This window comes from Bolinopsis microptera, chromosome 7 (assembly GCF_026151205.1).
Source record: "Bolinopsis microptera isolate Bmic1 chromosome 7, MBARI_Bmic_1.0, whole genome shotgun sequence".
Classification (NCBI taxonomy): domain Eukaryota; kingdom Metazoa; phylum Ctenophora; class Tentaculata; order Lobata; family Bolinopsidae; genus Bolinopsis; species Bolinopsis microptera.
Window position 1 is genome coordinate 1,387,881 of NC_087078.1, and position 25,204 is coordinate 1,413,084.

Genomic DNA, 25,204 nt, shown 5'->3' on the forward strand with positions numbered 1-25,204 from the left:
CATTAAATTAGAACGTTTTTCAATCATACTGTCGAGATTAAGTCTGCTCAACAGCATTCTGTTCGAAAATCAACTTAAGAGTGTGTCAGTTTTCAGTAAAAAGTCATTTTTAGGTCAAATTTATCACGATTAAAAATTCGAAAGAAATGACTCTTTGCTGAATATTGGCAGTATACAATTGATGTCTGACAGCATAAGCAGGTTCATTAAGATGATTCTTTACAAAATCTAACGATATTGTGTGTTCTAATTCAGCAAAAAGTCATTTTATAAATAATATTTTTAGCTTAAAATCTTCATAGAAATGACTTTTTGCTGATTATTGGCACGATAAAGTAGATTTCTGACAACAATATCATGTTCATCATGGAAATTTGGGACATACTATTGATGTTTGAAGTTCATTGTGCCAGTTTTAAGTTAGTTATTATAGCAGGTTATCACAACACTGCTTACAAAGCACAAATTTTATGTGATTTACCATTGGTATATGCCTAGAAAAAGAAGTCATTTTAAGCTGAATAATGGCACACAGTGCAACAAAATTGTGCCACATTAAACAAAAAAGGCACACCTCTCCCTCAAACAATATTCTGAACTAAAAGAAGTGCCAATTAGCAGTAAGAATGACTATTTCTGTCAAATAAGTCACTTTTTACTGATTTTCAGGACACATTTGTTGTTTAAATTTTCAGGATATACCTAAACTAAGATTTGTATCTGCAACATAAACAATTTGGTGGTTTGAGATGATTAATAATGCTGATATTGACTTACAATAGTTGGTAATTCCCACGCTGGCTGCAGCAGTCACTACAGCTGATTAGTGGCACTCTAATATTATTATCTGTTTTTGTCCCCTTTATGAACACATTACTTTTCGAAGTAGATGCTTAAACTAACACTTGTACACCCATGGATCAAGAAATAGACAATTTTTGTCTTTTTACATCATTTATCTATATGACTGATATGCTGAATTTGGGCACTCGGGACATAATTGAGTGTAAGCAGTACAGAGTTCAAGCCGTCTTTTAACTGATTAATGGCACCTTCAATCTAAAAGTCAATAAGGTGACTGAAAAAAAGAACTGAAATTTCGATACTTATTTCATCAATTAAAAAAAGATAAATTTCAAGCTGATACATGTGTGACTTTTTGCTGATGGCTCGCACATAGACATGTAAGAATAAGTTTAAAGACACAACCAAACATTATCTTATCCAGAAAATAGCACAGTCACGCCTTGATCTTTTTAATATTTTGACAAGAACCATCAATAGAGCAGTCGTATTCAGATATAAAAATGACTTTTTGCTGGATTCTGTCACTTACTGGAATTGCTAATAATGACTAAAATGCTGAAAACAGTTACTCGCTCCAATCTACTAGTGTTATGTGAACAATATTTGAGCAAAATATGGCGAAATCAATGGAATTAGGTAATTGGAGGTTAAAATGGTTTGCTGATTTTTGGCACTCAGTTTAATTGCTCATAAGTCATATTCTGCTTGAGCCTGGCACTTCGTTTTTTCAAATCACAACTGCTGAATATTTTCACTTCATCCTATGTACAAATGTATGGTTGCACTTTAAAAAGCATTGCGACTTTTTCCTCATTTTGTGCACTCTACTTTGAAAAAGGTGAAATCAGCAACTCACCACACTTAAAAAAAACGTGTCCGTAAGCATAATTTTCACTACAATAAAAGGTTTAACATATTTTCACTAACTTTAGACAACTATAGACAGATGCAATTGTCTCCTAGGGTATAGCCAAGTGGTCAGAGCCTACAAACAAAAATTTATGAAAAGTGAAACTCCCAAGGCCTGCACTAGGCATATGTATCACCTTTCAAAAAATTTAATTTTTAACGCAATGGGAGTTTGATTCAACTACATGGGGGCCCATGAGTCAGTGTGAAAATGTTTATAATCATTTGATATTTGTCAGTCACTGAGTGCTCAATTGAGACAATTCTTCCTGATATGACTTGCTTTTTCATGACTTATTCGAAAAATAGGTCATATTTGCTAATTATTTTCAAACAAAGGTATTTTTGTAATTAAAAATACAAAAATGAACCTTTCACTCGAAATTTGACTCGGTCTGATGATCAAAAATATCTGAAATTAAATATTTTTGATCATCAGATCAAGTCAAATTTGCATGAAGGTTTTATCATAAATATACATTTTTCCTGAAAAAAAGATGGTAGCTCTAGCGACTCCGATAACTCAGATATCAAGCAAGATAGATCTGTTCATCACGTGGGATCAGGTAGACACTAAACTTTGCTTATCTCATATCTATGGCCTATGGGAATCATGCAAGTCGCAAGAAGCCCAATAAGAGTATTTTTAATTTCGTTTTGCACCATCAAATAATCACCCATTAGGGTGTCATAACGTCGTATCCATTTCTAACAGTGTAACCGTACGAAATTCTATCAGCCAATTACTACAAAATCAACAGGGAAACGTTGCTTGATGTCTATGGTGAAGATAAAAAGCGTCATCTGCAAGATGCAACAGTAATAATTTTAAAAGATATTCCTTATCCTGGAAAATATGACAATATTTGTTTGAGCGCTCGATTTTCATATTATGGTGTAATTTGGCGAAAATATTGAATATGCGCGGCGCGCCAAACATTTTAGTTTCACTGTTCATTTTGGAATAATTTTTTGTTATATTTGTATTGAATAAAGTAAAATAAGTCCTTATTATGAGATTTGTGAACAAATATAATAATTTGCCTACATAATATGACACCAAAATACCAATATTGAATTTTTTAAAAAATTAATATTTGCTTGATTTTATTACTTTCTTAATACATTTTACGTATCACTTCGGCGGCGCGCGCTTCGCGCGCAAAAAGTGGCATGCAACGTATGTCAAATACTTTCTGGCATCAATATAGTTTTTAAATATATTTAAACAAATTTTTTGATATGCCAACAAAGCAAAATATGCCAACGTTTGATCTTTCGGGTATATTTTAACGGGTAATACTTGTGAAATATTTGACCGTCGACGAGTCCAACTCGTCTTATTATATTGAAGAAACATGTGTCAGAAGACTGTACGAAAAGGGAAATGAAGTTTTAGCATCTGTTTATAAGTATATGAAACTAAACTTATTACATATTAACATTATAAGAAATGCTGTTTTATCCACTTTAGACCGTCACGTGCCAAAGAGGAAGTAGAAAATGACGAGAACATATTAACTTTGAACAATATTGTCATTAAAAAAGTCCAAGAAGCTAAATTTCTAGGTGTCATTATCGATGATCAACTTAATTGGAAAACTCACACACGGTCACTTAACTCAAAACTTAAATGTGAAGTAGGTAAGTTATGCAGAATACGACACATTGTCCCTATATAAACAGTATTATAAGGATTTATATCATACTTTATTCGAATCACATTTGGGATTTGGAATATCTGTATGAGGTGGTATTAGCAACAACCGACTCGAACCTCTCTTTAAAACACAGAAAAAGTGTATAAGAATTCTATTTGGGGATAAAGAAGCTTACCTCGAAAAATTTAGAACTTGTGCCCGGACACGACCATTTGGTGAGCAAAGACTAGGTGTGGACTTTTACAAAAAAGAACACTCTAAGCCCTTGTTTAAGAATCAGAAATTGTTAACTGTTCACAACCTGTATAAGTACACTTGTCTCTTAGAACTATTCAGGATTAATAAGTTAGAGGAACCATTATCACTGTACTCATCATTTAACAGGTCACCACGACGAGAGGATTATTTCATCACATCACAACCATCCTCACAATTCATCTACCAATCATCCTACATGTGGAACAGCTGTCGACAAACATCAAGTAAGATAAGTTTCAATACTCCGACAAACGGGTTTAAGAATACATTGAAAATTGCTTTACAAGAATTGCAATTCAAGCATGATACACTTGATTGGTGTGAGCTTAATTTTGCCACAAATGAGCTCAAGTTTTGATTAATGTGAGTTACTAAAATAACCACTTATCTTTCCTCATACATGCAACCACTACTGCACTCCAACTAAACACATTATTTACCACAGTCCACACACCATACTCCACAGATGATATATATATATATATACACACAAACACACTAGTACCGAACAATTGCACTGTAAAACATGCTCACGATACACTCAAAATTGGAAATATTCAACGGCTCGTATATGAAACTTAGCGAGTTACACTCAGTGTACACCCAGTGTTAACCAGTATTACACATTAGTAAATTCTACGTAACGTGCGAAAACAATAAATCTGTACCGTTTTCATTGTCACATCTCACGTCGACGGGATTAAACGCGCGTGCGGGCGTAACAACTTATCTTACTGCTAACTCAGCGACTAAACACACAACGACTTTTACAATTGACAGATGATTAAACAATTGTGAGTTATGACGGACTTAACTGTATGGGTCAACTACTGAAACTGTATTGTTTACTATCTCATTCATTATACTGGACTTTATACCCCCACTTAGAACTTGATTAGTCACGAACAATAGAATCATAAAAAACCAATACAATAAAACATTTTGATCAATAAATGCCTAGCAGCACCAGACAGCAGCCGTGTACCTTTTTCGACTCCGTGGAGTCCCTGATGGACTTTTGTTTACTTTTGTTAATAATCGGACCAACCTTTCTTTCTCGAAACATGTATCCTATTGTATTTCATTATAGTATTAAGATGTGAAGATATATACTAGATATTACAACGAAATAGAGGTATACCAAATTGGCCCTTGATATTAACTATAACCGTGTTGATGGTTTTAAATTTTGTATGTTGTAAGTATCTTAGCTTGTGAAGCGTTTACTCCTCCCCCTCAGCAAGACAGTTAGATTGTAGATTAATGATAATAATTGTCAAATGACGTTATATATTATATAACAGTTATAAATGTTCACTAGTTGTAGAGCGATTTCAAGAGTAGTGGTCCACAGGGGTCCGAAAAAGCTGTACAGGCACTTGGGTCCTTATCCTTGTCACTAATCTCAATTGGATTCGGTTTACACAAAACATGAACATTTAGACGTACACATTGACACGATATTTATTAGAAAGCAAAAAGTATAAAATAATACGTGCGTGCGCGGCTTGAGCCGCGCCGCAAAAGAACGGATGCGTGCAGGGGCTGGAGTACGCTTGTATGTAGATTAATGAAATGTTGCATTGTAAATATTTAGAATTGACGATATATTATGATCTAATAGTAAATTTTACAAAGCTGGCTTTGGATTTAGGTAAGATTATAATTTATTATAAAAAACCACGGATTGTTTTAAATTTATTTCTATTTGTCGTATAATCATAAACAATTTAATCCTGTTTTCAAGAATGCGCGGCTTTGGCGCCCAGTTATTGATTTATACATTAAATTGAATTTTAAATAGAAATGTGAATATAATATTAAAATTTAAAACTTTCAAAACGGAGGCTTATAAATATTATTATATTATGATTGTAAAATAAAGGATAAAATTTTAAATTTGTTTCACTAAAAAATTTGTTTCACTATTATATTAACCATTTTTATTATGATAACCATCTTTATCATGATAACCCTTTATATTTAAAGGGTTATTATCTTTCACCAGCCGTCCAATAAATAATATAAGTTGCATTTCACATCCTAGAATTGTCGCTACAAGGTTGCAGTCCGTAGAAACTGTTAATTACGTCCTAGCCAAGTGAAACTCCGGTTTACTTATTTAAACCCTGTAAAACAGAATACTTTATTACACAATAATAATAACTCAATTCCATATCGACCCAATTCCATATAATCCACCTAATAAATAACAATTATAAATACTTACCGATAGGACAGCAGTCTGCTACAAACGATGTTACGCAACTGCCTGCTCCAACCGGTTACCACTGGTAACTTGTCATTGCTAGAAAAGGTAAATTTATATTTTTCGTTTCATTAAGTGGATCAACAACGATCAGTAAACTGAATACAGTAAAAGTATAAAAGTATCAGTAACCCCACGACAATTCTAATTACAAACACACCAATCAATGACAAGCACCTCAGTTAGTAGAAGGCCTTACGGGCATTTTCTGCTTGATGTGTTTAACTGAAATCACATGAGGACAAAAGCAAGTCCCACTGAACAAGAGGATAAACTTGTTTATACTTTTGTGCTTTATTTGCTTTTATCTAATAATTGTTTTTTAAATAATACTTTTTGACCATTAAGGATACATCATGCTTCGACATGAAGCTCTGCATTAACAGAATTGAAGTGGAAGCTTCATTTTTTAAAGATGATACCAAGGCAGTTTTAATTTTTAGCATATTTCCTTGGGGATACTGAACGTTACTACACTAAAACACTGAATCACATTACCCTTTCCCCAAAATATTTAAAATATGTCTAAACTATAATGTTTTTATTTGAACGAGATTTATGTTGCTGTCGTAACTGTCCCTACATGAATAAAATCTGACTTCAGGAATGGTGTATAATGAACTGCCAGTCCTAGAAGAAGTAGTCGCAGATGGACCATTCCTCAACCAATGCATTACTGAGTGTCAGTTGCACTCAACGGAGTTTTATGAGTGTCTAACTACCACAGAGAATACTATAAGGGACTCAGTTTTGACTGGAAAGGAGTATAACAAATATGTAAAAAATTTAAGTGTGGCACTGGAAGATGCTGCCGATATACTGCCTGATCATGCTACTGCTTTAGAGAAGGTACGTATTTTAATTGTGAAAATAAAGCTAAACTATGTTCTGCTAATAACAATAAGATGACAATTACTAAGATAAGTTGCCAAAAATTTCCCTACATATATATACAGGGGGTGGGGGGAGGGCAAAAGTCAGTGTGCAAACGTTGGGTCCTATACCTCTTTCTATTTGACAAATTCCTCGAACCAGTGGTGGTAGTAAGTCATGCCAGAAAGAATTATTTCAATTTGGCACTCGCTGACTGAGCTATTAAGGACAACGTTTGCACACTGACTTTTGATTTGGTCACTGGTCAAAATTTCAGTCAAAATCGCAAAAGTTCGGCCAGGGAACAGCAGAAAGGGTCCTCTTCAAAAATCTTCCAAAATCTCTTTTAAAATTCTGATGCTTTACCGTTTATCAAAGCTTTCCAGTAGGACATATTCAAAATTTTCATTGCATCAAAGTTTTCTCAGGATATATACTGAGGAGGATAGGAAGTGTGAAGCTTAGTGTAATTTAGTGTTATCAGTCCTATAAAACGCAATCTATGTGACCGATGTAAATATTTTGCTAACCCCGTTTCAGAGCTCAAATTTCAGGTACAATAATCTAAATTTAGAAATATTTGAAATGATATTATGTACATTGTTCTCCACTCTTAACAAAACTTCTAAAAACTGATTGTATTACAGTTTAGTACTGGTTTATCACGTATTGAGACGTACAGAGAAATGTTGATTACTCAAACCGAGGTACTTACCCTCGAACCCCTGGTTGATATTAGGAAACAGATGGAAGAAATAAAGGTATGGGGCTCGGTTTGTGTTTAAAGGACTTCAATTTGCTAATCGTTATGATATTATATTCTAAACCAAATTCTAGTTATATATGTTATGCTGATTAAACAACTGTGTTGATTTAATTTAACTCTAATTTCAGGAATTATCAGAAGGTATAAGTAAGGGTGACGAGCTCGTTTCTATGGAGACAGAAAGATATTGCGGTGTTAGACCTATAGCTCAAGATGATCAACATGTATGTTTCGTTTTTTACTTTTTTTAAATCCGTCATGGTATTTAAACTTTATAAGGTTTTTATTTAAAGTGAAATCTTTTGTCGACACTGCTTGAATCATACATAATTATGTGAAAATAGGAAATTTTCCTAATGTGTTGATTTATTTATTATTTTTTCCCGATATCATGAAGTCTTAGTTTGCTCCTAATATTACGATATCATAACATCCTAAATTGTTAAAAACTGTAGTTTAGATCCTTTCCATTCGCCAAAGCACAAAGACAGTAAAAACTATTGTATAGTCTGATACAACGTTATAGATACTGTTTAGGTATACGTAATACCTCTCTAATTAATCCTTGTGATGATAGAGTAGCCTACATTACACAAAGTAACAGTAGTGTATAGATTGTAGAGTAACATGTACTACTCTACTAATATTGTACTTTAGTGTATACACGATGACTTATGTCATGACACCCCGTGTGATACTGTACACCAACTCTACTAGTTCTACTCAGCTATGACGTGTACTCTGTCGGAAATACACAGTACACATATCACCTGACTACTTGGTACATTATGTATTAGGGCATATTTCAAAACTATAGAATGTTACGGTGTGACAATTTTACCCATTTTTTCCGAAAAATGTCCAAGAAAACAGGTTCATTATTGGTTAAATTATGTTTCTAAGGCTTTTCAAACCTACGATTTACATATCTGCCAAAGAAAATAGTGAGAAATCAATCCGTTTTTGAGTAATTAAAAGTCGAAATTTCGTTACGGAGTGACTAGATAAATTTTCAGATTTTGGTACACCCATATTCTGACCTAATTTTTATCTCAGATATTCTTGAAAGTTGCATTTTGACGGCTTCCAGGCACTTTTCAGACATTTTCCTTCAATAATTAATCAAGAAAAAGTGTGTATTGCCTAAGGAATAAAAAATTTGAGGCTTCAAAAATTTTGTGGATTGTTACGGAGTGACTGTTACGGAGTGACGCATCAAACAGTCTCTCATTCCACTCGAATTTTTCATCATTTTTCATCATGTTCCTGGCTCTAAATAGTAGAATTCTTTTCAAAATTAGATAGATAACACTTAAACAAGGTAGACACACAAATTTATTGATGTGAAATAAATCAAATCTGGTACAATTCATTAGTCTTGATCACAATTATGAATAAAAATACGATTATGTGATAAAAAATCAACCCTGGAGCTTACAACTCTGTAAATTTCCCTTAAAATACAGCACATTTAAATCACTGTTTGAAAAATATAAACAACTGCATAAAAATCAGTCTCATTGGTTTAACTTTCTACAAATATTACTCGGTTAAGAATCTGTTACAGAGTGACATATCATAATGAAATGTTTAAAAATCTGGGCTTATTTGTTTAAAGTTATAAACTGTACAATGTACACAGATTAACGAAAATTCAAACTTTTACACCCCACTTATAAGCAAGTTCAGGTACTTCAAACTCTATTCTTCTCCCTGTTCCCGGCAAAAGCTTCGGCATACCAATAGCTCCTTTCACGTCACTAAGTTCGTAATCATGGACGTCCTCTTTGTCAGGCCATTTCCAGATTGATCCAGGTTTTCCAGCTGGTACAAGGCACTTAACGGTAAGGTTACTGCTGTCTGGCTTGCCAATAACTTTTCCTGGGTAAAGTTCACCCTCCCAGTTAACAATCACGAATTGATCAATGTTGTAAGTTTCACAGCTGTTAGAAGATGATGGTGTTTCCTCCTCTCCAATAACTGTTGTTGAAGTCGTCTGAGCAGATGATTCATCGGCATACTCTATCTTCTTTATCAAAGATCCATCAACTGACGTGTCCCTAAAGGTAAGGATGCAGCTGTTATCTTTGAAAGAACGGACAATGTGGTGCACTTTCAAGGTTCCTGGAACTGGTCTTGCTTTCCTTCTGCACTCCTCTTCCATACCTGAGGCTAGATCTCCAACATACACGACATTGATTGACTTGAGAAGACTGTCAGCATAGGTTGCAAACTCCTTTGGTGTATTTATGACAACCTGATTGGACAGTATCTTTCTGAAGACAGCATGTTTAATAGTTCCACCCACCCCGTCGCAGGCACCCTTACCTCCCTTTCCCCGTCAAAGCCATGTCGCAAGGTAAATCAGAAATTAGCAACTGATTTAGCAACTAAGATGGTGTACTATAGTTAATAGTACAGGCTATAGTTAATAGCCCAGTCTATAGTTAATAGACTTCAATGTGTGTGTTTGATATATACTAAGATGGTGTACTATAGTTAATAGTACACTTGAAATAGCGTAAAGATGTGATCAGGTCATGCTGCAACTTATCCAAAAATACGTGATCTTTCCTTGTGTTTCGGCTCATATCTCAATAGCCCCAGGCACCATGCTCCAGGTAGAGCGTAATTAGGTGATTACATAATTACAAGGTTGGTCGTATCATAGAGTGCACCTAATTAAAGCTTAAAAAATTCGTTACGGAGTGACAATTTCCCTTGAATTTGTCACTCCGTAACACAGCGTTACGGAGTGACCAAAGTTTGGCTCATCATATCTCCTCTTAAGTTATAATGTTATCAATCGAAAATGTTGGAAGATCTTAGTGTAAGGTCACTGAGATACTTCAGAAAATATGGAATGCAATAGGCGTGTAGTTAAGAGAATAGATAACTTTTTGACACTTTTTTGTTACGGAGTGACAAAATTTTTTAAACCACATTTTCCCCATGTTAGCTCTTTCTCCTTGATTGGGCTTTATATCAGTCTGTAAAAATGAAATCTCATATACTAACACACAAAATTTGGGTTTAGTTCAAGCAAAGGCCTAATCTAGAGACGTTATGAAGTAGAGCACACTTTTGAGGATTGTTTTAGTGTCGATGATAGAATGAGTTATTTTTGCATGATAGAGTAGATTGATGTCTCCAATATTGCAGATTTTCAAAGTATAAAGTTCAAACATTCTAAAATTTCCAAAATTGGATTGATAAAAGCATTTCTGAAATTTCCTCCAAGTGGAACCAGTTTTGAAATATGCCCCTTATCAAGTTATCACATGCCGCACATACTTGTCGGCGATTAGTCCGCCGTGAATTACAGCACAACAGTAGAGGTCTTCTAGATCAAAACAAAGTAATTGTTGCATAATTCATTTTATAAATATCTCCGGGATTTCGACGCGGGATCATATTATCACTCAGCCCGGCCCGCTGTTAGATAAACATCTCAAGGTGATATCATCCCGCCCCGGAAATTTGTATAAACCCGGCCCGCTTTTTAGTCGTAACTGATGTTTATCATTCAATTCTCCGACTTACAATAATCAATGATACTGCTGATTAGAACTCGATAATAGTAGAACAGTTAGACGCGCGATCACGTGGGCGCGTCACGTGCGTTAGTGCGTACCACGTGCCACCAATAGCATACGCCGAGTCTATACCACGTGACACGAAAGCGCACCACGTGATATGAAACATCGTAACCGTCCACTTCTTTTACACGCAAATTCCTGGGAACGTTGCCAAAGCAGCTAATTCTTGGAATTTCTCCAACGCGTGGCGTGAGAAGTTGGCGACTAGCCAGCTACCCTTGTCCGTGCCCTAAAAATAGTATTGTTTTGCTTGCTCTCCTTCCAGCTCTTGTTCCTGCTAACGTTCAAGCTATTGCTCCACTATGACAGATCGGTTTGACATTCAGATTGATGAACTGCTTTCCAATCTAAAGTATAAATCCCTTGTCGAAATCGCCGGAGATAATTATAATCCATAAACACTTCACGCTCAGGGCTAAATAAATGTAATCCCTCAGCTGGCGCTTCGGGATTACATATTAACACAAAACTCGTGCGCTGCGCGCACTCGTATGTGTTTATCAGATCATCCCGCTAGCGCGGGATGATCTGTTATATAAACCCTTTGCGTGGCGGGTTTATGTTATTATAACTTCTCCATAAATAAAAGTCAGCAACCTGAATGGCCGGAACTACTCAACAGTCAATATGAATATAAATATTATTGTTTCAGACGCTGGTGACCTACCCAAAGTCGTGTATTGATACTCTGAGATTGAAGGAGGAACATGCCCTGAACAAACTGGAATATGTCTACAAACTTCGTAAATCCTCCCGCCAAAATCAGGTTTGATATTGTGATGACTGTTTTTTATTAACAGCTGTTAAGACGGTGTGTTTGGGATTAGTGAACGACAAAATTTCCACTAAGTTTGGTTTGTTCTAGATTTAACTCTTATTAACTCGTCAGTCGTTAAGTTCGGGTAACGCAAAATTTTGTCAAACCTCTGCAGAATTTGTTGTAAAAGAAAAATAGCCTAATTTTCGCCTCTACTGTCAGTATTTCGCTGACAGCATTCTTTTATAAAACCTAATTTTGATAAAAATTATTATAATAGTATAATTTATGTAAGATCAATCTCTTGTCTCTGCATGTCAAGTTGTGAGCAGTAGTTCCGAAAAATAACCGACTTTAAGATGATTTACTGTGTCACACATTTAACAAAACATCCACATTAGTTGAAGTACGTACAGAAGATGCTGGAACAGATGTTAGCGCAGTTCTCGTACGCTAACTTCGCGTACGTGGTTATGAGTGAGATGGAGCCGTACTTGTCTGAGTTGTTTGTGGAGTTGCAGGCACAACAGAAGGAAGCTGCTGTCCAGGATGATAAGGATCAAGAAGGTACTGTCCAGTGTCGGGGGGAGGGAGAGGGTGAGGTGGAGGGGGAGGGGGAGGGGGGAGGGGGAGGGGGAGGGTGAGGGTGAGGGTGAGGGTGAGGGTGAGGGGGGAGGGGGGGGAGGGGGAGGGGGAGGGGGAGGGGGAGGGGGAGGGGAGGGTGAGGGTGAGGGTGAGGGTGAGGGTGAGGGTGAGGGTGAGGGTGAGGGTGAGGGTGAGGGTGAGGGTGAGGGTGAGGGTGAGGGTGAGGGTGAGGGTGAGGGTGAGGGTGAGGGTGAGGGTGAGGGTGAGGGTGAGGGTGAGGGTGAGGGTGAGGGTGAGGGTGAGGGTGAGGGTGAGGGTGAGGGTGAGGGGGTAGGGTGAGGGGGAGGGGGAGGGGGAGGGGGAGGGGGGAGGGTGAGGGCGAGGGTGAGGGTGAGGGTGAGGGGGGAGGGGGGAGGGGGGGAGGGGGGAGGGGGGAGGGGGGAGGGGGGAGGGGGTAGGGTGAGGGGGGCACAACAGAAGGAAGCTGCTGTCCAGGATGATAAGGATCAAGAAGGTACTGTCCAGTGTCGGGGGGAGGGGAGAGGGTGAGGGGGGAGGGGGGAGGGGGAGGGGGGAGGGGGAGGGGGAGGGGGAGGGGGAGGGGGAGGGGGAGGGGGAGGGGGAGGGGGAGGGGGAGGGGGGAGGGGGAGGGGGAGGGGGAGGGGGAGGGGGAGGGGGAGGGGGAGGGGGAGGGGGAGGGGGAGGGGGAGGGGGAGGGGGAGGGGGAGGGGGAGGGGGAGGGTGAGGGTGAGGGTGAGGGTGAGGGTGAGGGTGAGGGTGAGGGTGAGGGTGAGGGTGAGGGTGAGGGTGAGGGTGAGGGTGAGGGTGAGGGGGTAGGGTGAGGGGGAGGGGGAGGGGGAGGGGGAGGGGGAGGGGGAGGGGGAGGGGGAGGGGGAGGGGGAGGGGGAGGGTGAGGGTGAGGGTGAGGGTGAGGGTGAGGGTGAGGGTGAGGGTGAGGGGGTAGGGTGAGGGGGAGGGGGGAGGGGGTAGGGTGAGGGGGGAGGGGGGAGGGGGGAGGGTGAGGGCGAGGGTGAGGGTGAGGGTGAGGGGGGAGGGGGGAGGGGGGAGGGGGGAGGGGGGAGGGGGGAGGGTGAGGGTGAGGGGGGAGGGGGAGGGGGTAGGGTGAGGGGGGAGGGGGGAGGGGTAGGGTGAGGGGGTAGGGTGAGGGGGCACAACAGAAGGAAGTTACTGTCCAGGATGATAAGGATCAAGAAGGTACTGTTCAGTGTCCCACATTATCAAGAGATGGGAAGCTAAACCCCTAAATTACGTCTGTAATTATGCATAAACTAGTGTAACCCGGCCTACGGCCGGGATTTCACTGCCGCAGTTAAAAAGGGTAGGAGTAATTACCCGCTGAGTCAAAACCCGCATTAGGTGACCCAATAGTTTCTTAAACAATAATCTCATAATCAGTTATTTCTTGTGGATAATTAAATCATTATTAGCCATGAGTCACCACATTCCATGATCATAAGGTCTGAACACCGAGTATTACACCTCATCACTCCCGTCCTGAACCGCTTACTATTTTTATTTAAATCGTTATAGAAATTAACCCTTGTTAACTCCGCACCACACCCGCATATTATATTTGAAAACACGCATAACATTGTCGTATGAACTCTCTCTCTCTCTCTCTCTCTCTCTCTCTCTCTCTCTCTCTCTCTCTCTCTCTCTGCAGTCCAAACATACCCCAAACACTAACAGTCCTCCCTCCCCTAATAAGCTTAAGGTATAACATTACAGCAAATCTTCCGGGCTAATCTAATTATGACGCTACTTAAATGCAGCTATAAAATATTACACAGTAATGAGAGAGAGAGAGAGCAAGCCCCGTAACTCTTGCCGTTCTGCTCAAGCAATTTTATGTAACATTTGTGGTACAAAACCATCAATTAAACCACTTACCACCGGCCGATTTTAAAAAAAATTTCCTATGGGCTTCATCAGAGTTTTGTCGGCACTATACCGAAAAAACCAGTCCCGTAACTATTACCGTTTTTTTTGTATAACCGTTCGGAAATTACACACGTCACACAGACAGACAGACAGACACACAGACACACACACATTCTGGTGTTATTAAGTTGATACATTTCCCATCTCACAGTGCGCAAGATAATAATTATCATTAAATTGTTAGCTAATTATAAATAAATTACCTCTAACTCACTTAGTTCTGGACAGGACGAGAAGAGAGATCAGTGAAAGTTGTGATCAACAGATAATCGTTATGAAGGACACTTAGTGAGTCATAAAATTAAACTCAAAGAAAACTTATTTGTCAGTAAAATGTAAATCATCGCTTAATTTAACTTTTGCACATTAAGTTCCTACATTAACTTGAGTATTGTTGCATGAGTTAATAATTTGTGTTGTCACACCGAAATATTTCAGTCCGGGAGCAGATACAGAGGTAAAGAACAGCGCGTTCAAATCCCTTCTCTCCTTCGCTGTACCAGGTACGTTAACGTACCATCAGAGTAAACCCCTAAACATCAGGTGACCTTCATTAAGTTACTGTAATTTCATCTTTAGTTCGTGTGATTTTCCACATTCTTACCTCAGTTCTGAGTATCTTTTTAGCGGGGTGTTATGATAGATTCTTAGCACCGCTAATAGTGGGGTTCTTATTCTCTGTATCTGTTAGTTGAGTCAGTGTTTCAACAGCTGTCTGTTTTCAATGCTACTGATGAAGATGGTGAGATGATGCTTATATTTAGCTGCTCAGCATCATGTTTTACAAGGCTGATGTTTTACAAGGCTGATGTTTTACAAGGCTGATGTTTTACAAGGCTGATGTTTTACAAGGCTGATGTTTTACAAGGCTGATGTTTTACAAGGCTGATGTTTTACAAGGCTGATGTTTTACTAGGCTGATGTTTTACAAGGCTGATGTTTTACAAGGCTGATGTTTTACAAGGCTGATGTTTTACAAGGCTGATGTTTTACAAGGCTGATGTTTTACAAGGCTGATGTTTTACAAGGCTGATGTTTTACAAGGCTGATGTTTTACAAGGCTGATGTTTTACAAGGCTGATGTTTTACAAGGCTGATGTTTTACAAGGCTGATGTTTTACAAGGCTGATGTTTTACAAGGCTGATGTTTTACAAGGCTGATGTTTTACAAGGCTGATGTTTTACAAGGCTGATGTTTTACAAGGCTGATGTTTTACAAGGCTGATGTTTTACAAGGCTGATGTTTTACAAGGCTGATGTTTTACAAGGCTGATGTTTTACAAGGCTGATGTTTTACAAGGCTGATGTTTTACAAGGCTGATGTTTTACAAGGCTGATGTTTTACTGCTGATGGTTTACAAGGCTGATTTTTATCTGTTTTGCTGTTCCTGTGCACATTTTTACTGTTAGAATGCTGTTTTTCTGTGTTATGCTTGCTTCGTTCTCTTTTAATGCTGATATACTGTTTTTACTGTGAGGACAAAAACAGCAATGCTGTTCTGCATGTTCTGCATGTTCTGTGTGAACTTTTTCGAAAATTCTTTCCGTTTTGGTGATTTTACAGTATTTGATAATACATTTATTTCAGTGCAATAGTTCCTTTTATGTGCCTCTTAAATTCTGACAACGCTTCTTTTATCATGCCGTGTTTCGCTAGTGGCGTAGATTTAAAAAAGGCAAAGTGTTGAACTTATTATAGCGGAACAAAAACTGAGAAGAAAAATTAGTTTTTAGCTATTCTTAGACAATTAGAGTAAGTTATGTTTATGAAGCGTGACAACTACTTGCACATTTCATAAGCCGCCCCTTTGCAGACTTGAGAATTTTAAATGTGGAGTGGTGGACCATGAATTCTTAGGAAGTTCTTTAGAATAATCGAGATTAGGACACCAGTCAAAGGAGACCCCCTCACCCTCCCCCTTGAGAAAGGTCGCGATTATGTACGACAAGTTATGAAGTAACATACAAGTTGCTACAGTTTTCTTGCGAAAATGTGGGTCATATTCTCACTGCAACGTGACAATGACAAACTAAGCAATAACTAGCAATTAATCAAATGAGAATTGTGATATTATGTTGAGTCTCATTAATCACTGCAAGTTCTATAAAGACGATTAGTTCACGATATTTATTACTGTATTAATACTAGTACTCAGCGTTAATTCTACTATATAACCAATTATTTAAGGCTCTTATGCTGTAGTTTTATATAGATTTCAAGCCTCATGTTGTGTGTTTGCCTTCGTGTACAGCATATTACTGTATACTGTCCAGTATAAGTAACTTTATAATAAACTAATTTCAGGTAATAAGGGAGGCAAATTCGACTATCTGACTGGAAAGCGAAATTCATTTCTTAGCTACCTCAACAACAACGATAGCATGCAAGGTAAGCAATATTTTACTTTATAACGCATTTTAATTAGTAGTAGTTTACTTGAAATATGACTTTTTGTTTACTCTTAGCTCCTCCGCTCCTCGCTCGAGAAGACTATGATAAAGTTCATTATATATTTAAAAAGTATAAACTTAGAATTCCCCTATTCTATAATTGTATTAATCAATAAATTGATTAATTTATTGGGCAGTCAGCTTATTCCAGTCCTCTAGTATTGCTGAGGAAGCAAGGGCATACTAACTGACTGCGAGATTAACATTATATATTCGAGTCCTGCACGACTTCGTGCCTTACCCCCTCCCCATTGCTACGGAATCATTGAATATTTAAGGTGCAGTGGGTTATCCTAGCATCTAACAGTGCCAGATCCATCCCGAAACTTAGCACAATAATAGCAACACAATTCCTTACTGAACAGCGACACAATTCCTTACTGGACACTGTGAAGTAAACTACCACCTTAACAAGTTCAAGCCGAGAACTATCCCTAATACTTGTGCACACTGTCTCATGGAAGAGGAGACAATGAACCACTTTATTGGTCAGTGCCCCAAATGGTCTTACCAACGAAGAGGATACTTTGACTTCTTCTATCTTAGTGTTACAGACATAGTGGACAAATTTTCACTACCAAGGATCGTCGGCTTCATACAAGGGATCGAATGAGGAGTAAACAAAGTTTAAATTTTTTCCACTTATAAATATTTAACCGGGGTAAGGACAGGGCTCTAATGCTCTATCTTATAGTGGTCACCCTTACCACAGCCCCTTACGAAGAAGAAGAACAGCGCCCTACAATCCCCACCCTTCGTAATCTCATAATAGCCCAATTGTCACTGAACTGCCAACTAACCGTGCTGTGCCATAGCGCGAGCTTGTAAAATACTTTCCTTCTAATTTCTACAGAACCCAGCGTAAAATGCAATTTGCTTGCCTTTCTTCGTTATGATTTCACAGAAACCAATGCCCACTTTGACCAGCTAGTTATCCGTTGTGTTGTGGCAATATTGCCTGTTGGGGTATAATGATGTTAGTTACCATGTCTGGGGTTAGTTGGTTTAGGGTTGTGTAAAAATGTGTGGTTAGTCCGAGCAATCACCTTGTTAATGAGTTAATCTCTGTGATTAAGTGTGCTCTGTTTTGTGATTTCAGAACTAAATACGTGGTGTTATCTGCTTGATAAGGTTTCTAATTTTGTTGTTGCTAGTTGTGGCTATCATTTGACGGGGCTTGCAAAAATTATATGCTTTAAGTTATGTAATTATGTTCAAGCAGTAGCAAGAAGTCCTATTTAGTCGCAACAGCTCCACTTGTCTCAGTGTTAAACTAATCTGGTTGGCTGATTCATACCAAGTGTAGTAACTACTTTCACCTGATTGGCTGCTGACCCATTATTAGAGGTACATTTGCTCGGGACCACCTGCTAAAGACTTCACCCATACTTCATGGCTGACCATGTTTTGTCATTTGGCAAGGTCACGGATGTTTGGTATTTGATATCCAACATTAGCTGGTAAATGACCCCATTTTCCTGTTGTGAAGGATCGGGTGATATCAAATTTTCCGGGTCATTAAAGGGAGCCTTCTTTCTGATCTCTTACACCGACCTTATCATTCTGTATTATTAGAACTTAATTTACCTATTTTCATTTCCTTGACAGTGTTACATTTTAGATTTAAAGACTTTCGTAATAAAACGCGGCATTTTCCCTTCATCTAGAATGAACATGGATGAACTGACTAATTTCTAATTAGGAATATACTTACTTTCACTTTGGGCGATCCTCTTAAATGCAATTAGAAGTATGCTTTTTATAAATCCTCCTCCATGTAACCCTTTTGCATGATTATAATCCTAGTAAAAACGGGTGATTTATAAGTGGTTATTATGTAATTTATAAGTTAATATCCGATTGGAACACTGGGAATTTTCTTATCATATAATGATAAAACCAGCGTCATTCCGTTATACCGGAACCGTTCATTTTGTGGACCCTGCCAATCAGTGGCAAGGTGTTAATGTGGCTGACGTATTTCGCATGATCATCTCCCTTTACCGTCTCACCCTTCTTAGTGTGCCACAGTGTTTGGTTTGAACTCTTTGAGTAAGGTCCTGCCTGATTTCGTGGACAATTGTTCGCGGACAGTTGTTCGCGGACAGGGGTCGGGCTGTCTAAATACTGCCCTATTTTCTTGCTGCTCCCTCGGTTGTAGTGTTATATTAGAGCATTAGTCGTGAGTGTTATACAGTTACTGTTTACACGATTAATTAATTAATTGATTATTTGCCAACTTATTATGATAATTCCACTTTTTTCGTGCGGCCCTTTTTAGTTTTTAGTGTATACATACAAATACAATGATATGGGATTATCGTGTAACCAACACTACTTTCAGTCGGTTAATTTTGCTTGGTTGCTTTTGTTTCTTTATTTAAACAGTGGTTGAGTTGGTTTAAATCGATTTTTATTAGGCTCATTAAGTTATCTAATATTTGCAATTTTGGTGTCGTTGTTTACTAACAATTTTACAAAATATATGCTACCTTTGTCTGGTTTACGTTGTTTCCTTTGTTATTGTCACTCTTCATAATTGTAATTAGCATGACCTTTTGAAGGTCGGACTTTTTATTTCATATAACAGATTCACATCAACCAAAACGTCGATAAAACTGATGCCATACCTACATTCTACTGTATAAAATATCTACTGTCTACATTATCTACTTAGACAGCATCTACATTCTACAATCTACATAATATTATAATCTACACTCTACAGACTATATAACATGATCCACTCTCCTGTTGCAGTCCCCCACAGTTACAACTCTTTGAGGGAGATAATAACAGGAACTGTCCCCTGCTCGCTGTCCATAATTGTGTTAGGGCGTAAGTTCTGTATGTTTCACGGTTCATTTATAATTAGTTTTAATTAATTATTTGATTAAACGTTTGCCAAAATGTTATAATTTCACTTGCTTCGTGCGGTTGTAAACACCAGTTATCTTGTGGTATAAACTGATCGTGCAGTCCTTGTTGCATAGTTTTATTAATAGTGTACCTTAATTGAAATTGTAGATAGTACAGTTCAATTATTGTTGTATCGCACATGTTACAAGTTAACCAGATGTGTAATGTTCTGAAATACCAGTTTGCAGTACTCTTTGTAATTCCCAGTTTCCAGTGATACCAGTAATAGTGATGCTGAGTATTTTACGTACAGATCCCATTGTTTCTCTGTTTAATATTTAGCCACCACTGTAGATACAATAGGAATTATCGTAACAGTTCCGCGTTTCTTTATAGTCTTTCACCTGGGTCTGGGCCTCGTGGGAAAGTTATAGAATGGAACCTTTTGTCAGTTGTGCCAGTGTGCAGAAAGAGGATCTCTGTAATGTGCCAGTGTGCAGAAAGAGGATCTCTGTAATGTTTAATTTCTTAACTATTTCACATTTTTAGAACCGCTCAGTTGTGTCAGTGTGCAGAAAGAGGATCTCTGTAATGTTTAATTTCTTAACTATTTCACATTTTTAGAACCGCTCAGTTGTGCCAGTGTGCAGAAAGAGGATCTCTGTAATCTTTAATTTCTTAACTATCTCACATTTTTAGAACCGATCGGACTGATTAATACCGAATACGTTTACTTTGTTTAATTTTTCATGGCTAAAATGAAATGCTTGATTCTCATACAATATAAGGGATATAATAATTCATTTTCAAATAAAATATTTGGTTATGTTTCAATAAAATATGCTGCTTGCGAAATCTTTGAGCTGATTGGTGTTTACAGACAGATCCTTTTTAATCAGTTTTACTTTTAATCTCTTAAATTAATCTCTCTACTGACAAAATCTGTTCGATGGTGTTTTAACAGTTTAATGTTTAGTTTCTCCGACCTCCGTGTACACGCTGTTTGATTAGTGGGATAGAACTTCTATGATTGAGGAATGTAGATACTGAATCGAGCCTCCATTATGGAATATCTACTCAGCACGGTACTCACGAAGTACATAGCTGGATCATCAGTGACGAGTAGTAATGAATACTTTATTCAAATTATACTCGATCTACGAGCGACCATAATATTATAATGATGGCTCGTACGTGTAGATCTAGTATAATTGCTAACTTCCAAGTGCACTGCCGCGATGCTATGATCCTGACGTCCTACTCCTTAATAACTCCTATAAACTGAGGAATTATAATTGTACCTGTCCGTGAAGCCATGTCTGTCCATACCATAAATATATAATAATATAAGTAGTATTACGTTAATATATAGTAATATGTAATACGTTAATAATAAGAAGCTTCACGCATCTCTTAGCTTCTAATCTCACATATTTGTACCAGCCGATACGCTTCGTGTTTATGATTAGGTCGGCTCAATGTGTACACGGTCTATTGAATGAGATTGTTTCGCATAATGAATTATCAGCCGTATAATCAATCCACGAACTGCACAGTACACAGACAGTACTCTGCTCACAGATCTCCGAAGTAGTATACTGTACAATATACAGTGCCACACTTAACTGTAATTCTCACATTTTAACATAAATATTACAGCCATAACAAATTACCCATGTAGACTGTAGAGTTCATCAAAGGCATCATACGAATCAGCAATCTTGTCTACATTTTGTAGTTGTAAAGATTAATTTCCTTTGAATTAGCCATCGTATTGCTACCCTCCTGCTGCTCTATTATAGTTAGGTATTACAAGCTTTAAATCTATTTGCCCGGTTTGGACATCTCATACATATTTGTTTAAGCAGGCTCTTTATTCTATAATATTGAAATGCTGACGTGCAGGTCGTGCACTCCAATTATAACCGTCGCCACTTATTAGTAATATATCCAAATTCCGAATCATTTACTTGGCAGCTAATGCATGATTTTTTATCGAATTTATCTTTTATGTTGTACGAATTCCGTCGAAAGTTTCTGAATTCTTCTCTGATTCAGTTATAAATTTCTTGTTTATAAAATGATATTATGCCAAAATCAATCATACGAATGTTGTGCGTATTGCGTTTCTTGTTGAAATATTAATTGTAACACCTCCTATGAGTTTGCCTTTGCTAACATGACCTAAGATGCTTCTTGCAATATTCACTCAATCATTATTTATTATACCGTTAAATATTACAAGACAAATATCTGAGATGATCGGCCTTTAACGATAAAATATGAATTTTTTGCTTCGCCAGAATTTGAGTTAGAATTTGCTGTTTGAGTTACGACCTACCTCTTCCTATTTGACAGTTTAAACAATTTGAATTAATAGCTGTGGATTCTGGTGGGGAGCGAGGTGAATCATATTTATATTGACACGTGACAATGATTCTGGGCTTTTATTGATCAGGTTTGCCTCGTGTCAACAAATATTCCTCACATCTCCATCAGGATACACGTCTACAACCCATGTTCAAACTTTTAAACGTAAAACCAACTCAATACGTGTCCAGTAATGTAATTAACAGTCCGGCATTATTCCAAAAACATAGCCCCAAATGAGTTTACAATTAATGATTACCTACAGCCACATTTTTATGCCGCATATTAATACCATATGCGTGGGTATGACTAACTATCTCTCATTTGTTTGGAGGCTATCTTTATGTTACGGTGGTCAGCGGACTAATTCCTCATTCTCGTAATATAAGACACTTCGAAAGATCGAGAATTGTTGAACTTTGCTACTTTGCTACCATACGGCATACTTACTATCGATTTGCTTTTTACCTTTCTTGTTTGTAGCAACATCGTTTGAATAGTTCCGAGTTATTTTATGCAAGGTTAGTGAAACACTCCGCCGTAATTCTTTGAACTAATTTTAATTAGTTCTGTTATTCTAGAACGTTTTTACGGAAATTTTTAGAACATTTCTTACGAGCATCGTACCCCCCCTCCCCCCCCCCCCCCCCCTCCCTTACGACTACCCCCCTCCCCCCTGAGGAACTAAATATTTGGCAGGATCACAGAAGCAACCAGAAACCCTGACCTCACAAGAAGAAGAAGAAGAAAACACTACTGATGATGTGAAGAGTACGCGTGTCAACCCCTTCAGAGACTCCCCTCCGGACCTAGGAGACGATCTGCCCATCTTGGACAGTAGTTTTATGGCAGCAGGTTTGCTTTCTTTCACTTTTAATTGTTTTTAAGATTTTTGCTTCATGTTTCAAATTTAGTGTTGTCTAACTACGACTTCTCCCAATGAAATATAAAAATTTACGGTCCAAGAAATTGTTCACTGGCTAGTATTGACTACCAGTGTCATTGTCACGTGCGCCGCCTACCTACTATTATCCTCACTACCATTAACCCCGTACCCTAGCGACAGAAGCCCCGCTAAACACTGAGCCCCTAGACCCGGATAACTCCTCCACCCTGTGTCAGGACATGTCAGCTGTCTCAGAGAGGACGGGTGATGTGAGTCCTGAGGAGGGAGAGGCGCTGAGTCCTGAGGAGGAGGCGCGGGAGAACGCTGGGGAGGACGAGAACAGGTTTGTTGGTTTTTAAATGGTCACCTGGTTACCTTTTCAAGTTACTTTACCATGTTACTTTGTTTCTTTGTTACCTTATATGAATTATTACTTTTTTACCTTGTCACTCTTTTGCCTTGTAAGTTGTAACTATGTTACTTTGTCACTTTTTCACTATGTTACTTCTTTACTTTGTCAAAGTGGAAGTGGATGATTAGATGATGAGGCTTCTTATTTAAACGTTGCACAAGATATTTCGAGCCGTTTGTCATTACAACTGTACAATCTAGTGAATTAGTAAATCACTTAGAACACAATTACTGAAATAAATTAGTGTTGTTCACCTACAGTCTTACTCTTATTAGCCTGTTGGCATGTTTTATTTATCTTCCTCCTCAGAAGTCAAGACAAACCTGCTCGTAAGAATAAACGGAGAAACAAACTCACTAAAGTGGACTCCTTGACTAAACTCAGAAATCAGAACAAAACTTCGGGGTAAGAGAAGTAATTTAAGACATGATTTAATTATTAAAACATCATCAAATTAATACAGATTCTAAACTGATTAACACTATTAATTAATAACAGTAAAACCCTGATTTACTGCGGAGTTTGGGCAAAGGAAACAGCCGTGGTACATGGGAATTCATGGGAATTCGCGGTAAATGAATTATTACATTATGTGATTAGTAAGGGGAAAATTGGTCGATTTAAGGGTTCCGTTGGATTTGAATGTTCACAAGGATTTCTCAACGGAATATGGTAGTTAGGACCCCTACGAACATAATTAGACTTGTTGCCAATTTTGTATCTCAACAGAAACACCACTTTTACCACTTTTTACCACCTTTGTACCACCTTTCTGGTTTGCCAAATATCTTTAGTTGTGAACGTCGTAGAAGGCTGCAAATTAACCTAGAATGTTTATCTTATCAAGGAGTAAAACTTTTGTATGAAAAATTTTGACATTTGACAATCAGCTAATTGGATAATTACCAATTAGTTAATCACCAAAAAAAGTGAAAATTTTTTATTGGCTCAAAATGATTGAAATCGTTTGAAACACGGAGAAATGTAGTTTTTAGAAAAACTTCAAAAATTGTTCACTTAAAAATTTTTTTCGAGACTTAGAAAAAAGTTTGAAAATTTTAAAATATTTTTTTCCGCCAAAAGTGATCGAATTGCATGAAACGTGACCCAGTTATGCAAGAAATGCGATTTCTCACAGGGATTTCTTTTAACTGTGCACTTTTTGTGATTGTAGGACTGAATCCCTACCGGACGGAATCACTACCACCCAAATATCACTACTGGTAGTGATTTAGTCCGGTAGAGATTCAGTCCGAAAATATACCTCAATCCCTACCAGATGATCTTAGTTCACTAGTTCTAATATCATGACGTGATCTTTGACCAAATTTCTGCTTAGTCAATTATCACGAAAAATGTAAGGGATCACATCAAAGTGGTTAGGTCTAGATATTAGCGGTAGTGATTTAGTCCGGTAGTGATTCAGTCCGAAAGTATACCTCAATCCCTACCAATAGTGATTGGTAGTGATTCAGTCCGTTAGGGATTCAGTCATGTAGTGATTCGGTCCGTTCACCACTTTGATTCACTCTCGCAAGAGGCCCGGTATTATAGGGGAGTATAGGAAGAGAGTGTAAATATACCTTTCATCATCCACTGTGGCTTTTTTGTATTGTGAATGCGCATGCCGCTTCGTTTGCTATGCCAGATACCTCAAATAACCCCCCTATCTCATTGCCAGGGTCGGGATAGAGCTGGAGATAGCATCGAGAGGTTGCATTTAGAATAAACTGGTGGTAGCAGGGTGGTGCTAGCATGGATGTAGCAGAACGTAGCTACA

The 25,204-nt window shown here is 37.9% G+C and overlaps 1 protein-coding gene across 2 annotated transcripts in view; it reads left to right on the top strand.

Annotated features, from left to right (window-relative positions):
- Positions 1 to 25,204, top strand: part of LOC134817954 (uncharacterized) — a 94,334-nt gene that overhangs the window by 33,685 nt on the left and 35,445 nt on the right. The window contains exons 2-13 of one of the 2 annotated variants that reach the window (XM_063827338.1): positions 6,509 to 6,753; positions 7,425 to 7,538; positions 7,672 to 7,767; positions 11,795 to 11,908; positions 12,301 to 12,466; positions 14,665 to 14,734; positions 14,885 to 14,949; positions 15,138 to 15,188; positions 16,752 to 16,835; positions 22,826 to 22,981; positions 23,187 to 23,355; positions 23,734 to 23,829. In XM_063827338.1, the coding sequence (XP_063683408.1) occupies positions 6,511 to 6,753; positions 7,425 to 7,538; positions 7,672 to 7,767; positions 11,795 to 11,908; positions 12,301 to 12,466; positions 14,665 to 14,734; positions 14,885 to 14,949; positions 15,138 to 15,188; positions 16,752 to 16,835; positions 22,826 to 22,981; positions 23,187 to 23,355; positions 23,734 to 23,829 (1,424 nt within the window). In that variant the 5' untranslated portion in view covers positions 6,509 to 6,510. Of the gene's footprint in view, positions 1 to 6,406; positions 6,754 to 7,424; positions 7,539 to 7,671; positions 7,768 to 11,794; positions 11,909 to 12,300; positions 12,467 to 14,664; positions 14,735 to 14,884; positions 14,950 to 15,137; positions 15,189 to 16,751; positions 16,836 to 22,825; positions 22,982 to 23,186; positions 23,356 to 23,733; positions 23,830 to 25,204 lie in introns of those variants that run through there. The other variant, XM_063827339.1, reaches the window with a different exon arrangement.